At 28.3% G+C, this 19,058-nt stretch overlaps 1 protein-coding gene across 2 annotated transcripts; it reads left to right on the forward strand.

Moving 5' to 3' along the window:
* Positions 1 to 1,342: 1,342 nt before the first annotated feature.
* LOC135927356 (phosphatidylinositol 5-phosphate 4-kinase type-2 alpha-like) lies at positions 1,343 to 17,775 on the forward strand. 2 transcript variants are annotated; one of them, XM_065463323.1, is made up of 11 exons: positions 1,344 to 1,530; positions 8,655 to 8,752; positions 10,245 to 10,341; positions 10,776 to 10,928; positions 12,722 to 12,868; positions 13,463 to 13,501; positions 14,064 to 14,177; positions 14,252 to 14,572; positions 15,204 to 15,291; positions 15,942 to 16,129; positions 16,628 to 17,771. In XM_065463323.1, the coding sequence occupies exons 1-10, from the start codon at positions 1,411 to 1,413 to the stop codon at positions 16,124 to 16,126; spliced, it is 1,362 nt and encodes a 453-aa protein (XP_065319395.1). In that variant the 5' UTR covers positions 1,344 to 1,410; the 3' UTR covers positions 16,127 to 16,129; positions 16,628 to 17,771. The 2 variants fall into 2 exon arrangements, with proteins under 2 accessions (XP_065319397.1, XP_065319395.1); XM_065463325.1 differs by lacking the exon at positions 15,942 to 16,129 and having other exon boundaries at positions 1,343 to 1,530; positions 16,628 to 17,775.
* Positions 17,776 to 19,058: the final 1,283 nt, after the last annotated feature.

Here is a 19,058-nt window from a genome sequence, read left to right on the forward strand (position 1 = left end):
CATAATATAATATTTAAAAAAAACTTGTTCACTTCAATCTTAACACCATTCAATCTTAAAAATTTTAACTTAATCAAGGTTAAGATGATAGTTTTCGTTTAAAAGTTTGATTTTAGCCTTTTTGGAGTGTAGCGTCTACATGAGCGGGAAGGATACGAACAGTTTGCATCCAAATTTTTTATGAGGGAGATAAAGTTTAAAGGTAGTAGACTGGGGCTAGGATAAATCAAATGGGGCGTTATCTATTAAATTTTAGAAGAAATAGGTCAAAATGTGTTGTTATAAAATTTAATACTTTTATTATAGACCTATTAGAATACAACGATATGGTTAAACATCAACCAATTCTATATATGGCGCAAAATCATAGACATTATTTTTCAAATAAAACTATTTCTTGATTGCTTTCCAATATAATTTAAATAAGTTAAAACTCTAACAGTAAACTTATATTCATGGCAAACAATATACAAAATTAAGAAGGGGAGAGGGCGTAGCCCCTCGCAGCTACTTGTAACCTCCTCTTCAATAAACCCCTGCTGTTATCCTGTATCACGTAAAAATTTTAACCAAATTATGAAATATTTACATGAAAGTACATAAGCTCTAACAAAGGAAAATCCAAAAGATATTTTAGGGCTGTGATTGTGGAGCAGTAGCATAGTCAAGAAAGTGGCTCATAGTTTCTTAAATCTTTATAGAGCCCGAGTGACATCGATTTATTTTTATTTGCTAATTGAACTTTATTTGCTAATATTTTATTAATTAATTTCTTCTATCTCTTTTTTTAGGAATTAGCTTTTTTTTGTTTCTATTCCTGAAAATGTTTAAAAAAAGCCTCCATAAGTTAAAAAGCTGCGACACTACTATGAGCAAGAAGAAAAGCCGATATAGAGTCATGTTAATTTTACTGAGCCCTATTCTTATTAATGGTGTTAAAAAGCCAGAGTTGGCTCTATTTAAAAAAAAGACCCGATTAAGATTAAATCCAAAATAATATTGTGTAGGCTAGGAGATTCCCCTCATACGTGGTGAAAAGTTAGTTTGGACATCTATTTGCCAAATAGTGGTTTATTTATTATTATTTTGGCTAAAATCTTATCGGGCCGTTTTAAAAGATCTACACAAATCGTGTTTTTTAACAATTTTGGAATATATTTGCATAAATCTCAATTTTTTGTTCGAGTTATACCTTTAAGAAATCTAACAGATATGCGATGACTGTATATTAATTATAGCTTAAGGACCTAAATGTATTATGTCAATTTATTTTTGTTTTATGTATGTCACATATATGACAAATGACAGATTATGCGTTTTTTTATGATAGATCATTTTATATTCAAAAATTATTCAAATAATAAAAATAACTCATACATGGATTATTCTTAGCTTAAGTAAAAAGATATAATGTCTTCAAATATTACGCGTAGTAAAAAGAAAAGAATAAAGGCTGTTTCTCAAAAAGTCAAAATATTTAGAGCAAATGAACCAATTATTAGCGTTTTCATGTGGGGAATTAATCATACAGTATAATGAAAATTACTATATTACATGATTTTGATCTAATAATATATTTCGAAAGAATCATAATTAATAAACAATATTTTTAATCTTACAATGTGAAATTAAAAAAATATTTTCTAATTAATTGAGTTTCAAGTTGATATTATGGATGCTAGATAAAATAAGAATACTTTAATCACTTAGAATTAATACATGAATTATATTATTTATTAGAATTGGAAAGTATTTAGGATTTTGTAAATAATCTTTCTTACATCCCTTTAATCTTGTAAATTCTTTTATGAATATTGTATTAAATTTTTTTTTTTTTAAACTGCAAAAAATAAGTTATTTTTTTTAATTCATGGATTATGTTTTATATATATAGTATTAATAATCATATAAATAAAAACTATCACCACTTTTTGTAAAAAAATATTAGTGACACTAATTTATAAAAACATTTTAGATGGCAATATACAAAATAAAATTAAAAATAAGATAATTTGCCTATCCATGGTTGTTTATATATTTTAATATTTTGTAGATCATATTTTTTTTTATGACTTTTTAATCTTTGTTAATTTTAGCCAATTAATTTCTTTCTTTGATTTTAAAATGTTTTTTTTTCAATCATTATTATTTTTAACCTAATTATTTTTACTTTCCTTTTTTAAATTGAATGATCAAATTTGAAATATTATGATTATTTATGATGCAATTTTTTTACATTCTTATCTTTTTTATTTTTTCAAGTTGTGTCCAAAACTTTAAGGAAACCTAATGATAAAGTTATAAAAATTTCTCACAAATATGTGTTGGCCACTTTTTTATTTTTCTATTAAAAAGGCTTAATGCTAAAAAAGTATACAAATTTTCATAAATATTATAAGTTATGATTTTTGTGGAACTTTTCTTCCACATTAATTATATTTTCATAAATATTATAAGTAATTATTTTATTTAAAATCTGCCACCAAAATTTGATCCTGGATTATTTTTTCACAGCACTTAGTCAAACAAAAAAATAGATATATTTTACAATTCCTTTTTTGGTTACAATATTTAGGGCCAATAAAAATCATATTAATGATAATTAAAATTATGATTATATATATATATTTAAATAACATTTTATGGCAGAAATAACAACCAATTTTCTACAAAATTTGATTTGTTAAAAATATATTGAATTAGAAGTTCACAATGAGTAGGTTAAAAAAATTTGAATGTGGGTAGGTAAAGTAGATCATTATTAATATTTTTAAGACAATGAATGGACAGGTAGGCTAGTAAAAAAAAATTGGGGAGGGGAGGGGATTGATCAGAACAAACAATTGTAATATTTTTAAAAAAAATATTTGTTTGTTTTATAATATTGCATATTTTATAAATATAGGTAAAAATATATTAAAATAAATAAAAGCCAAACTAACCAATAAAATAATTTTTAAATAATTTAAACAATTTTTTTAGATAAATGTGTTTATGGTTGGGTGGATATATTTTAAATAATAAAACATATGCTGTTGGGCTAGCATGTTAAATAAAATTCTAACAATGGTTGGGTACCCACTTGTGTTAAAATCTGTACACTGCAGATATCTATATTATGTTGACTAAAAAAATACCTTATATTATAAATCATTATTAAGTATTTTGATATTGATCTTAAAATCGTTTTTTTTGGTTCATTCTTATATTCTAATATCTGCCTGGTTGTCTTTTTATTTTGGCACAGTTGTGTATCTTTAAGAATATTACATAAGCATTGAGATTTCTCATTGGCAGAAATGTTTGGCCCTATTTTGACCAATCCTTGTTAACATTCTTTTGGTTAAAATAAAATAGGCTGAATTGGGGTTTTTGACAATGCTAGAAGTATATAATTTACAATTTAAAAATTCATTTAATATTAACAGTAATAATATTTATATATTTACTGTGGACCTTTGCATCTAGATATTAATCATTTCGTCAACACTATTAGTTTTAAGACTTTATTCCTCTTTACAAAAGTTAGTCTTTATATTTACAGCACGTGAGCTCTTCAAAACCTTCTATATAATACATCTTATATATTTATGGTACTATGTTCTTGATCCTTCTCCATTACCTTTCTCCAATTTTATTTGGGTTTTTAGGCCTCTTATTGCCTATTTACAACATTTTCTTAACACTATCTACATCTATCTTGCTACGTATCCACCACATTTGACATGTAAAATTTCAGGAATTGATACAATATCCATATTTTGTCTGAACTCAACCAAACTTTTTTGAATTTTTAACCCATTTGTCATTCATCTTATCTATTTTCAGTTCATTCTATTTTAGTTAGTTTTTTTTATGGGTCATGTCTGCATCATATGTTTTAACTGAATCAACACCTAAATTTAATGCCCTATGATTTTAAGGGACAAATATTTATGGATTATGCTAATGAAGCCCACTCAAAGAACCCTTTTCATCCACATCTAATTCTTTTATGTGGCACCAAGATTAGTAATTCCTTGGTTATTGGCTCACAGACTCGAGTATATTGGTTCCACAGTAAAAAAAATAATGTTCACTGGGAGTAGTTACATGAATATTTATTGTTGATACTATTTAACTAGTGTTGCTAAATGTCTCGATTTGAGCTGATTTTTCAAAAAATATTGCCTAAGCCTTGAGATTTTGATAATAGATGCTCACTTTCTGCCATCTATTAACAAAATAAGGCTCGCATAATATTTTTCCCGATACGGCTAAAGTCGAGCTGTTTAACAACACTACCTTTAACACTAGGGGTGTATTGGGAGGAAGCTACGGGCGGCTAGCCCCCTCCCGCTAGTTTTTTTCTTCGATATTTTAGCCCCCTTTCCATATTTTAAGGAGGAGCTGATCACTCGCCAAAAAAATTTTTTTAAAATCCGAATCTCTTTTCTCTTTAATTTTTATATAGTCAAAAATTATTTTATGTTTTTATTTTATTTATCAACAAAAGTAAGAGAATTTGATTTCTCCCATTTTGATATTTTTTATGTATTAAAAAAAATGTTTTCGAAAATAACGATTGATGGGTTTTGACGATGTTATCGGCAAAGATATTTCGAAAGAAAAATTCGTTAAACTGTTTGGATACCTTATCTGGCGATATACTGCCGAATGTGGGCTTTCATCTTATAAATTTGATTATGGCGAGTTTTAAGAATAAATAATATTTGCGGACATTATGTCGTTCATTTTCAATTTTAATATTACTACTATTTTCAATGCATTATATCATATAGTTATTGATAAAACTAGCCATTTTTTGAATAATTCAAAAATATAAATTAGAGTATTTTCAAATGAGATATATTTTGCCCTCAAAAATTATATTTTCTATAGTAAAATAAAATCCCCTTCAGGCGTTCTAATATGATATATATAGGGTGGTAGTATAAAATTATATTTCTTTCTTTCTCTCTTTCTTTAGGAATTTATTATTCTTTCTTTTCTTTCTTTCTTTCTTTTCTTTCTTTCTTTCTTTAGGAATTTATTATTATTTCTTTTCTTTCTTCAATGTGATTTAATCATGCCCTAATACTGCTTCATAAATTTTAATTTTAAAAAAGAGAGAGCCTGATTAATTTTTTTTTTAAAATAAATTATCATTTTTAAAAATGGAGGAGGGGGGGGCAAGTGATTAATTTTTTTTATCAGTTTCATAATTATTTTTTCATTTTAAATCTGCGAATTTCTTAAGAAGATGGAAATTTCCCAGCTACTCCATACACTACTGGATTGGCGATTCATTCAATAAATGCATTTGAAAATCTCTCTATACATAGGAGTCAGTAATGGCGCCATTTTGTGTAAAGACAATTAATCGACGCTCAAAATCACAAAATGGCGCTACAGCTGACTCCTATCTATGAACACTTTATATAATATATCCATCATTGGTTATGCCATGCCATACAATTGTGATATCGATTTTAAATTTATTGATCTTCTTATCTTTCCTCACCCCCATAACAATTAGTTTTACAACTTGTTTGTTTTTTTCCTCCATACATGATACAAAATCAATAATAGTTAATTTCTCATTTAATAAATAACTGACTTTGATTTCGGGTTTATCAGCTAATGTTTTTAATTTATAATTTTACTCATATGAGAGAGTTTTAACTAGTGTTGTTAACCGGCTCAATTTGAGCCGGTTTTTAAAAAACGGCTAACTCAATATTTTATCCGGAAAAAATAATATGCAAGCTTAAAGATTTTGCTCATAGGTGGCACATGGGATTGAACATCTATTGGCGAAATCTCGACGCCTAGATTTTCCTGGTTATAAGGTTGAGTTAGCCGTTTTCAAAAATCGGCTTAAATCGAGCCGTTTAACAACACTAGTTTTAACTTTAACCACCGTTATCTATCTACAAAATACAAATTAGGAATGACTGTAAATTATAATTTAATTAGTATAAATATGTCGTATTGGGAAATGTAAATTTTATTCATTGGGGATAGGGGGGGCTGCCTATACTATCTACAAAAATACAAATTAGGTATTACTGTAAATTATAATTTAATTAGTATAAATATTTCGTATTGGGATATGGAAATTTTTCTCGTGAGAAGGTTTTAAATTCCATTATTAGATTAGAAATATATTGTTTAAAAATTTCGCAAATGTGAATTACCTAAAATTCGCAGGGTAGACTCTTCGCACGTGCCGGAACACATTTTTGGGCCAAATCAGATTTTTAAATTTTTTTTACAAAATCTCTCACCTTGAATGATCTATGAACTTCATATTTCAATACGACGTTACACTTATCATGAAATTACTTATAGATGGGTGGGTTATATAATTTAATTAAACGAAAATACTAGTTCATTTTTATCATTTTCTTTTTAATTTTATTTTATACCCTTCAACTGATAGAGTACTCACAAGAGTCTATAACAAAACCGATATCCGAATTCAATTCGGTCCCGATTCGACCGAACCTTAATCGATCGGACTGACACTCATTCTCGGAGTCAATCGGGTTCGAATTTGGTTTTAAAATCTAGACGATTTTTAAAACGACTCCGTTTAAGAATTTTAGAGTCAAAATAATAATTTATGCGAGCTTCGAGATTTGGGAAGGTCCAAACCTTTTTGCGATTGGCTAAGATCTTAATCGAGTTTTTTTAATAACCCCACTCGGGGCTAGACCCACCGGACAACATTATTTCTCGATACTAGCTCTAATATTTATATTATTTAGTTCTGATATTCGTATCTCTCGAGACTCGGTCCGAACCGGGCCGAAAAGTTTTACGAATTTAAAAATCCGGGGTCGGGTTGATTGAAAAAAAGAAAAATTAATATAAACAAAAGAGGGGTTTCTATTTGCGACATGCCGATTCAACTGTGTATCGTATATACATGAGTATGGGTGATTAAGGCCAACTTAACCTAAATAGTCTTTTTTTTTAAATATTGCTTTATTTTTTTTATATATAGTAATGACATATAATAACTAGACTGACGATGTATTCATCAAAAGTGTACATTAATGAAAAACAGCTGGGGACGCCATTTTGGTTACTTATTTCATTATGAAAAATTTTAAACGAGATGCCAATTTATTCTTTTGTCTGACGTAAACTTTATTAAAGAATTACCTGATCATCGAGATAATAAGGAAGCAAGTTATCAATTTAATAGTAATTTTTAACATGAGAATAATTACTATTTGGGTTACCAAAATGGCGGGTCCAGCTGATTGGCATTCAACGGCTCTTTCACAAATGCATTATTATGAATGTATCTGCAATCTAGGTATTATTTATGTCGTTGAGATATAGGTATTAATTTTTTAGATATATCAAAAATTTATTATTCGTGAAATTTTTTATAATATTGAATTTAAAAATAAAAATTTTAAATTATTCCCTATTTAAAAAAAAATATATATTGATTAGTTGAAAAATATTAGAATAGGAAGCATTTTAATCACATTTATTTACTGCTCGTTTTTTGAAATTTCCTATTTTTAATAACGAAAATTATAAAATTTCTGGGTTTGACCCTAAGAATAGAAATCTGGGCCGGGCTTAAAATAAATTTTTTTCAAATTCCGGGCCGAGTTTTAAAATGAAAAAAATTTAATGTATTATTCGCAGTGAATTCGTGATAACTGTGAATGAGTAGTTATAAGGGTTAATATGATATATTTTTATAGATCGTTGATCTTTAACAAAAAGAAAAACTAACAAACACAATACGCCATCTGTTTATCCATTGTTTTAAATAGTTTTTGTCAAATGCGAGGGGGTGGGGGTGCAGCACCCCGCAGTTTAAGATTTTTTAGCATGAGCTTGATCGACTTTAAAACCAAAAGGGGGGGTTCTTTCCATCTTCTAACGAAATCTTTTAATAATCTTTTCGGTCTGTGCCCGTTTAGAATCATATAGTTAATATTAAAAAGTTTTTAGGTCTAGGTCCGCATCCGGTCCTATCCGCCACCCGGTTTCTTTTAAATGGAGCCGATAGATATTAAGGCTCGAGTTTATTTCTGATTTCTTCAAAATTTCTAGCAAAAAAACGGTTGCCGGGATGACCATTTTCATTGGCTATTATGGCTAACCCAATATTTTAGCCCAACATATATTACGCGCGTATGAAGATTTTGCTCATAGAAGGCAGGAAGGTTTGGACAATCTATTTTTTAAAAAATATAGAGGTTCGCTTAATATTATTTTGGCTGAAATCTTGATTTAAATTAGACTAAATCGAGACTTTAAGTATAAAACAACATTAGTGAAAATGCAAACTCCAATCTTATTTATGAAGGGGAATTTTTATGGTGTTAAAAAAATGACTAATATATATAAATCCTTTTATCCATTCTATTTATCACTATAATAACCACTAATCATAATATATAAATTATAATCAACATACATTATAAATAACACTATACCACAATTATATTAAAAATAATAACAAGTACAAATTTTCGAATTTCAAATCAGTTATCAAAGGTCAGGCAAAGAACAAAATTATGAGATTTAAAAGTATATTAAAGGTCAACGTCCATAACTGTCAATCACAAACTGACACATACTAAATATAGTTATTGTTTAGGATTTATAACATTTTTCTCCTCTTCTATTTTAAACAGGTCTTAGAACTCACCCATATTTCGGTTCCTGTCATGCTCATGCCTGACGATTTCAAATCTTCCACCAAGATTAGGGTTGACAACCATTTATTTAACAAGTAATAAATATATTTAAAAAAAATAATAATATAATAAAATATTGATTTTTTTTAAAATTTGTTTAAATATAAAGGAAAATATCACAATTTTATCTGACCTTTTCCTTTTTTTTGTTTTTCATTTTTTTTTACGTTTTTTTATTTCATTTTTTTGTCCTTCATTCATTTATTTATACTGCGCATCCATTTTTTTCCACCTATATATCTGATCAGATCCATCTTTTTGGCCGGATCTGGTACCTCATCTAGAAAGAAAGAAAATTTATTTATATACGTATTAAATAAATCTAATTAAGAATTAGATAAAAATAATAGTCCGAACGAATTGAGCGTCTGCGTTTTGCCCAATGACACATAATAGTACCTAGACTGACGATGCATCCATTAAATGTGTACAATGAAAACAGCTGGGGACGCTATTTTGATTCCATATCATTATTAAAAATTTTAAACGAGAGGCCAAGTTATTCCTAAATCTGACGCAAACTTTATTATAGAAATTGCCTGATCATCGAGATAATAAGGAAGCAAGTTATCAATTTAATAGTAGTTTTTAACGTGAGAATAATTACTATGTGGGTTACCAAAATGTGCGGGTCCAGCTGATTTGCATTCAACGACGCATCATCAGTCTAGGTATTATTATATGTCATTGGTTTTGCCATAATTTTTTTAATTCAAAAAAACGTCAACGCATCCCTTGCCTTTTTTTTATATTAATATCGTTGATTCAACATTTTAACTAAGTTTTAAAAAAGGATATGTCTTTTGAAAATTATATTATCGTCTGCCTTTTTTATTTCTTTAATTTCTAAAATATTCTATTTTTAAGATATAAGTGAGTTATTACTCTACATTTTATATGATATTGCAAAATGAAGAATAAAAAAAATGTATAGAAAGAAGCAAACCCGTTTACGTTTTTTTTAAAAATAGTTGTTACCAATTTGGAACGATGCCATTTTAAATGCATTATTTGCGTTTGCAACGCAGCATTTTAAATGCTCAATTTGTGCGTACTGTTATGCGCGATTTATAAATGAAGAGATACACTTTCTTTGTGTGTGTTTGTTTAAAATTCGATTTGGCCGATTAAAATAGATAAATTAGAGCCTCATTTGTAGTAAACGCCTTTATCTTCGCGCATCTCGTTATTTCTATCGAAATCACAGCTGATTCTTCGTGGCGTTTATTGAAAAATACGTCGCAACATATGTTTTTCCATATTATACGTATTTATTGGTTAATTTTGTTAATAAACGTGGGTTAAATAACGCGTTTACTATAAATGAGGCCTTTGGATTTTATCCGTTTTTTTTAAATCAATTAAATCGTTGTTTTTAGCAACACATAAAAGAATCGCCATTTTTATAGAACCGTCCAAATATCAAATAGATAACGTTCCGGTTCGATACCGAATCCAGTTCATCTCTACGTATGATTTATCCATTTTATTTTTTCTTACATAAATATTTGTAATATTTTTTATTAGAGAAAATTTGCCCAGCCATTACAAAATTAAGGAATATTGCCCAATCGTTTTTCGTAAACTCAGGGAAATTTTCGGGATCAAGGAACAATCCTATCTAGTAAGATTTTCGCCATTCCTAAACGATAAATTTTAAAATCAATTAAAAGGCTATATTTTTTTTAGGTATCAGAGAAATAAACCTAAGATGCTCCAATACCATCAAACCTATTCGACCGATTTTGTGTGTATCGATGCATCTTTGAAATGACCAATTATTGGTCAAACCGAATCCTATTATCATAATTTTAGAACCTGGACTAGAAAGGGTTAAAAAAAAAGTAGTTATGGTTCTAGTTTCTATATATTCTTAAAATAGTGTGATTTGTTCGTTTTTTAACCTCGCGGTTCTGGGTATTTTATAGATTTAGGTGCCAGACCTAAAGATTCTACCTTTTCAGATCTTTGATATTGAGCATCGACTCCTCCCTGAACATTTTGCATGAATCACTTCGAGTTTTAATTGTTATAGCATAGAATACTCTTTTTTTAAAGGAATCCTTCACAAAATTCCAACCGAAAGTGATGGACAACTCGGGCAAGAGCGGTGCCAAATTCTATTCCTCTTTCGACAGACGGCTCGTTATAAAAACGCTTTTCTCCGAAGAGGTTATGCAGATGCATCAAATACTCAAATCATATCATCAGGTTAGTGTTTTTCATTCACTAAATTTAAACATTCACAACCTCTCCTTAGAATTTTTTTTTCAAATTTTGGGTTCCTGTCAATCTTATCACATTCGAATGTTTCTGGGATGTATTTCATATCGTTGAGATAATTTTTTTTATTAGATTTAACACGCGCATTGCCGGGTATTTTTTGATAGGAAACAAAAATACGTTAAACTTTAATGATTGCATCCGTTTGCGCAAATTCGTGGCGGAGACAAAAATATCGCGTACTTTATATAATTCGCGTTAACTATGAATTGAGTGGTTATGCGATGAAATGAATTGCGTCGAAAATATTATTGATTAATTTTGATAGATAGCTGTCTTGTTACTATAAAATATGTATAGCGCAAGACGCTACTAAAAATTAAGAATAATGTTATTGATCTTGAGAAAATATATATTTAATTATAAACGATAATTTCTTACTTTCTTCAGCTTATAAAATATCGATATATAAGCTCTCTATCCTCACCCCCTCCCCTCCTATTCTTATGTAAAAGTTAGTAGGTTTTTTATAAATTTTTATATGATATAAAACATTTATTTTTTTTTTTTTGAGATTCATAATAATATATTCATAAAATTGTTTAAGCTTAACAACGCATAAAATTAATTATCATAAGTTGGCTAAATGTTACATAAAATGAGCAATCACTTAGTAAAACGAAGTAGTGTTTAATTCCCAAATGAGCTGTGAGTTTTTTTTTGGTCAAAGCTAGAAGTTTTTCTGAAAACTTGCCTTATAAAAAATGAATAGAATGATACGGAGTCACTTTAAGAAGGTTTTTAATTTAATCTAAAATTTTTCTGCTTTTAAATAAAAATATATCGATTTTAATTCGTGAAAACGTTTAGAACGCAACTTCGAATAATGGCCACTTCTTTTTTATCTTGTCCATTTTATGTCTGCGGTCAAACTCATTATTTTAATTAACGGTTGATCAAAATGGTAAACGGTACCTCTGAATAGATCATTCATTTTGTTGAAGTTTTATTTTATTTCCTAACGCAAATTATAAATTGCCAATTGTTTCTTTATTTAAAAGTTAAGTAGATAGAACAATACACTCAAACTCTTAAAACTTCCAAAAATGATCCGGATCAAATATTTTTTTATGTTTACCGGTTTACAGGCCAATTAAAAATTGGTTTTTTGATTTCTCAACATGGACATCCGAATAATTATATCGCACTTTTCTTTTCAATTCAATTGACCGAATCGACTCGTTTTTAATTGGTTCGTAAGAAATTATTACTCACGTGATTATTATTAATTTGATAACTTTACGGAGGACAGCGATGCATATAGTAATATATAAATTATTATTTGATGGATTCCATTTTACCGCAGTTGTGTTGCTCAATATGAATGACATACGTAACCTGAAACGTCTATCATAACCTTTTTTTTATCGGTGGCTAGATATATCCCAATATTCAAATTCTATAATAATGGTATTTTAGGGTTGTATTGTATATTTAAGGTAAAAATTACACCCAATAAATATTCGCGTCAATATCTATACACACACTAGATTATATTTTTTTTGAAAATGTAGATATAGCGTTATCTTATTACTGAAGGGGGGGGGGGTGTTATATTTTTTTAAGATGAAGATTAATTATTGTGAGTCTCCTGTAATATTCTAATCCTAGACTCAATTTAAGTTGAAGATGGATGGATGGAACAGATATCGGGCGAATATTTTGGCCAAGAAAAAATTGAACATAATTTTTTTTTTGTATTTTTTGCATTATGCTTATAGCACGTGGTTGAAAGGAACGGAAAGACATTGCTAACTCAATACCTGGGCATGTACAGGATAACGGTCGAAGGAAGCGAAACCTACTTTGTAGTAATGAGGAATATGTTTGGCCACAAGATTAAAATCCACAAGAAATACGATTTAAAGGTTCATTATTATTAGAAGAAAAATATTAATATTTTAGTTTTTTAAACCCCCTTTAAAACTCTATATGTTGGGGAAGGGGGGAATCAATTGCAATATGATAAAATTTTTTAAAAACTTTTGCTACAACGGAACTTAGAAATTAGAGGCGAAGTAACGATTTTTTTTTGATTGATTTGACTATGTTTATATCGTAATTTACATTGAGTAATTAATAATTGAACGTTCCAAATAGAGGCGAAGTAACGATTTTTTTTGATTGGTTTCTATGTCCATATCGTAGTCTACATTGAGTAATCAATAATTGAACGTTCCAAAATTTAGGCGCCAATGGCTAGTGGCCATATGTGTTTTTTTTTGTAAATTATGAATATATTACTCATGTCGGGTTTGATTGGAGGATTATAATGAATATATCGCATAATTTATATTTTGCAACAATGCAAATTTTTTTTTTTTAAATCACACTATTAAATTTTTTACGTACGATACCACAGATATAAAGACACCATCGACCATAGTTTTTTCATGGTTTATCTCCCCACTTCTCTTAGCTGTTATTTTTTTTTTAAAAAATATATCTTTTTTATTTTACAGGGTTCTACGGTTCAAAGGTCAGCCAGCATTAAGGAAAAGGTTAACTTTTATTTTATTCTACATTATAGATAAAAACAAAATGCAGTCAATTCCCCTTTTAACCGCTTTAAATTAGGGTATTTATGTTCAATATCAGCGAATTTTTAGTTTAATTTTTGAAATATTCCAAATTTTTTTTATACGCTTTTAATGGGATCAGTATAGTAAAAGCACATACTATCCTTTTTGAACCAGAAATAATCTTTCGGATTTAATCTGGAAAGTCGGGATTTTTTTTTGTCTTACGTAGCCATTTCTATTTTAATTATATATCTTTTTAAATTATTGGAAACCCTGAACTAGTTCTGTTAAACGGCTCTAAGCCGATTTATATAAACGGCTAACTCATTATTTTATCCAGAAAAATATTACGCAGGCATGAACATTTTGGCCACAGATGGTACAAAGGTTTGAACATCTATTAGCGAAATCTCAAAGTTTAGGCAATATTTTTCTGGCTAAAATATTGGGTTAACCGTATATTTAAAAATCGGCTCAAATCGAGCCTTATAACAACACTGTCCTGAACCATATTAAAATTATGTGTATATATATATGACAGAATAAAGATATACCAACTTTCAAAGATAATGATTTTGTTAATGACGGCATCAAAATACACATAGGTGAGGAAGGCAAACTCAAAGTCATGGAAACCTTAAAATACGATTGCGAGGTATACTACTTAATTTTATTGAAAAAATAGCAAAAAATATTTTTTATTTTTTTTAAAAAATCTATAACTTATAGTTTATGGTTCAAAATAACTTAATGGATTATTCCCTCATATGTGGCATACACGATATGACGTTCGACTCGTTTGTACCTTGCACCTCGGCCACCCAGACCCCGTCTAATGCCAACACTACGAACGAGCAGTCTTTTAACACCCCTAACCCTCCTAATATGAACATAGGACGCGAAACCGACCCAGATAGTGAAAATGGCGAGATTTTTTTATCCACCGACGAAGCCGGTTCTGGGCCAGATACCGGGCCCGATAGTAATGTCTACTATTGCTATTCGAATGCAGGGGCACGGAGGGATGATGGGGGAGGAGAAAGTAACGAGGTTCATTTATTGACTTTAACCCATTCCAAATTTATCTGGCCGGTCCAATTCCGATCACGGCCTGGGAAGAGCAACATTTTCAGCCCTTCAACCTGTAGAAAATATTTTCGAGCCAGACTAAAAATATTACTGGGCTGAATTTTTTTTTAAAATGATAATACTTATTATGATGTAGCAGAGATCAGAATTGGGCCTAGCCCGGTTTTGACTAAAAAAAATGTCATTTTCAGGTCTCGTTCAAAATTTCTATGGTCTGGCCCAGATTTTAATTTTTGATCCATGTATGTTCCATATTTTTTGAGTCAGGCATGCAGGTCTCTGATATATATTTGAATACGGAAATATTAGCTGACCGGTGTACCATTGCATTCGGCACTGATTATGATTTTAAGAATCATTTTTTAAATTGATATCGCTTAGAAAAAGGGGGAAAAGGGACATTACTGATTCAATGATATAAATCTTTCAAAATTATTTCATTATTTATAAAAAAAATATATAAATAATAGTATATGCATATTTATTTTAGGCATATTTTATTCTTTTTTTAAAAAAAATTTTATGCAAAATTATATTATTTATTTTAGCTATATTCTTGATTTATGTTTTCTTTTTAAAAAATTTTTGAAAGGTTGAAGGAGCAGATATACCTCTGGGAGACAAGATTAGAGCTCTGATAGATCCCGCTATTGACGTGTATGCCATCCCGAGCGGTTCCGGTTAGTTTTGCAATGTTTTTGACACCTAAATGGCATTCTTAAACACTTTTGAGTTTTATTTCATTATTACCGTTGGAAATCTACTGCACTTGCTACTAACGATAAAATTTGAAAGTTTTTATTAAAAACGCCTTATTTTAGGGAAGAGGGTAATTTTGTCAACCTGATTACTCATTTGCTCTTAACTTCATATAGAGAGAGAGAGAGAGAAACTAGCAAGGAGCGATTATTCCTAGTTTAGTTGTTTTGGTTCTTGTAAAATCAATAATTTGATATTATATTGGTTTAATATTGGTATTTAAAATCAAGAGTATATTGGTATTCCTGGAACCCACCCTTATATTTTTAAAAATCATTCTTTTGTTAAAATTATGCAAAAATTTTGAGTTAATAATGTCCTTTATAAGCAATTTCCTCCCGTCCATTTAATTTAAGAATAAAAAAAAATAAATTGTCGCTTACGGGTCCTCTAATTGCAACAATTAAACTAAAAAGATCTCGGAGAAAGTTTTATAACTTTATTCAATATAGACAGGTCAGAGGACTCGTGGGAAGGGGTAATTATTAGACCGGATCACTAAAAACTGATCCAAACGGGGCCTCTGATTATATCACATAATCACGTATATTTTATAACAATGAATGTTCAGGGTCTCCCAAACAGAAAATATACTTTCTGGCCATAATAGACTTGCTCACCCATTACGGGGTCAAGAAAAAGACGGCTCACGCGGCTAAGACCGTTAAGCACGGAGCCGAGGCCGATATATCCACGGTCAATCCGGAACAATATGCTAAACGATTTTTGGAATTCGTAGAAAAGTGTTTGGATTGATAGGTGCCTCATTTTTTATAACCTTAAATATAAATGATGAAAAAGTTTGAAGAAGAAGAAGAAAAAATTAAAAGAAATTATTAGAGATCCGCTAAAGTAGGCCTAATTTTTTTTAAAAATCGGGCCGGGCCGGGTCGGGCCTTGGAAATTTTTTTAAAATATATCTTAAATTTATCAATTTTATATTGAATTTTTATGTAAAATAAAAATATTTGATTTTATTTATAGAAACTAGAAGCCATATAACATATATCTTTTATTTTGAATAATTATAAAAATTTACTTCTATATTTAAATAAATTCGGGCTGGGTCGGGCCGGTAAATTTTTTTAAAAAATTTCGGGTTTGGGCCGGGCCAGCAAAACTTTTTTAAAAAATATTTGGGGCTGGGCCCGGTTTGAAAAATTAGTAGAAATTATAATCATAATGTTATATATTATGATTCTAAAACGATTTTTAGTTTATTATATATTATGTAATATTAATTTTTTCTTTTTCAAGGTTAACCCCAAGAATACTCATAACATCGTTCAGAATCCAGGAAAATTAGTTACTAGCGATTATCATCATCTTTTTTTATATATAGGAAAACAAAATATCCTTTATACACCTGACGCTAAAACATTATTTACGATATTATATTGTAGTATTATTTTTTTTTAATATATATATTATATCAAACCACGACTAGCGATTTTAAACGGCCTCTATTCTTTCCCGATATAAAAGCCAAAAAAAATATTACACTACCCTGGGTGATTTTGCGCACATATGGCAGAAATACCTGGACCCCTATTGAAATCTCTAGACTTGCGTAATATTATTTTGGCTAAAATTTTAATTTAGCATCGGTTTAAATCGAGCCCTTTAACAACTCTAATCACCCCTCACCCTCCCACCAAAATATACTAATTTATTTTACCTCTTTCTCACTTTACTTAATTATAAAATTTTTAATGTGTAAAAACTCCTGTTTCTCCTAAAATATTAATTTTATAATATTTTTTTATATTATAATCCAACCTCTTTAAACCCCGTGAAAATATTTATTTTTAAAAAATAAAAATATATTGATATAATCAGAAATCTTAGCATATTAACAATTCATAAACATATATATTTTTTTTAAATTCACATCACAAGTTGCTAATTTGATATCAATAACTTTTTCCCCAAAAGTTTCCTATTTGTATAATATATATATTGGCTAAAACTTATTTAATTTTTTTTAAATTGAATTATTTTCCAGTCATTTATTCGTTTTTTCTTTGTATATATTTTCGCAATATTTTATAAGCTTTTATTTAACTATCTATGACTTGTTTATTCAAATTTGAATTTCCATTTTTTTTAAATCACAGACAGTATCATTCACAAACTATTACTCATACATTTAATTTTATTTTGTAAAAATTATTTGTTCATCTTCAATTCTATTCCTCAGTGGGACTAATATTTGGTATATCATCATAAACCAGGAATCAATTTTTTTAGAAATATTTTTATTTAGTACCTTCCTCAAATTTAGGAAATTTATTAAGTCAAATTGAATCGTTATAATATTGGGACAATAATTGATATTAATCGCATAAATATTAAGCCGGGAATTTTTTTGTAGTATATAGAATCTTATTATAAATATTGTGTATTGTATTGGGGAATTAAAAAATTTATTTTTACTTTTATAAACTTTCATTGCTAATTTAAAATCATATCAAAAAAATAATAATTTAAAATCATATAAAATAAAAATTATTATAATTTTGCACACTATATTATATGTGTTGTAATATATATGGTATTATTTATATATAATGAAATAAAAATATTTTTATTGGGTAATAGATCTGCAGGGTGTTGTTTTGATAAAGCTAACTCTTTTTAATTGTTATTTAATTATTGCTAGCTAAATTTAATTAATCAATTTGGTTTTGGGTAAGCCTAAAATATGTAAAATTGCTTAAAATTAGTTTACATTATACTTTAAAATAGATCTTTTATGTCATGTTATGTAATTTTTGATGGGCTTAGAATAAATTTTAAAATATAAAATTCGTTATTATTTTGCTATCATTTTTTTAAAGCATTTTCTTCATATGTTCTATTTTACATTTTTACGACCTGGATCACTACTAATTAGATATAGGTTATAAATGCCTGTTGTCTACTTGAGTTTTATATGTGCACAAAGGGGGATGGCTTGGCCGGTAGCCAACAGGTAGCTGGAAAATAAATTCGCCGGTAAGGCAAGGGTTCCAAGATGTCACCTTTTGTCACTGATTCTCATGGACCTCATTTACATTTTCTACCTCACTTTTTTAAAAAAAACCTCTTTGAATAAATAAAGAAAAATAATTCCTTTTTTCGCACTTATCTCGCGTTTTTATAGAAAAAAAATTAGATATAATTTTATGTACTTATATTTAAACCAATCAGTTCATTTTATTTAGCAAATTTGGATATTTCCGTTTGTAGAACATTTTTACTGTTTTTTTTTTAAATTTGATAATAAATTAATTTTATTGTAAAATTTAACTCACATAAATCTTGGAAAAGTTCTAAAATAAAATATAATAAAGCAAAAAATATTTAATTTTATAAATTAAATAGTAAATTAAATACAATATATTATATTAAATATATATTTGTTAATATTATAATTTATATAAAGCGTAATATAAAATGTATGATATAATAACGATCAATATAATAGTAAATTTCATTAATATGTCAATTTAAAAAATAATCACATTTGTTAGTATATCTTTTAAGGATAAATAATAATATATTTAAATAATATAAATAAATATATAGTAAATTAATATAATAAATTGAGCATATGATTTAAAAGAATTATGAGTTTTCATAGTTTGCCCTTCAGTTTTTCTTCTTCCATCTGAATATTCCTCTCTTGTTCTTAATTGCTTTTCTC

The sequence above is a fragment of the Gordionus sp. m RMFG-2023 genome, chromosome 3, assembly GCF_954871325.1.
Source record: "Gordionus sp. m RMFG-2023 chromosome 3, tfGorSpeb1-WG-v2, whole genome shotgun sequence".
Lineage (NCBI taxonomy): Eukaryota > Metazoa > Nematomorpha > Gordioida > Chordodea > Parachordodidae > Gordionus > Gordionus sp. m RMFG-2023.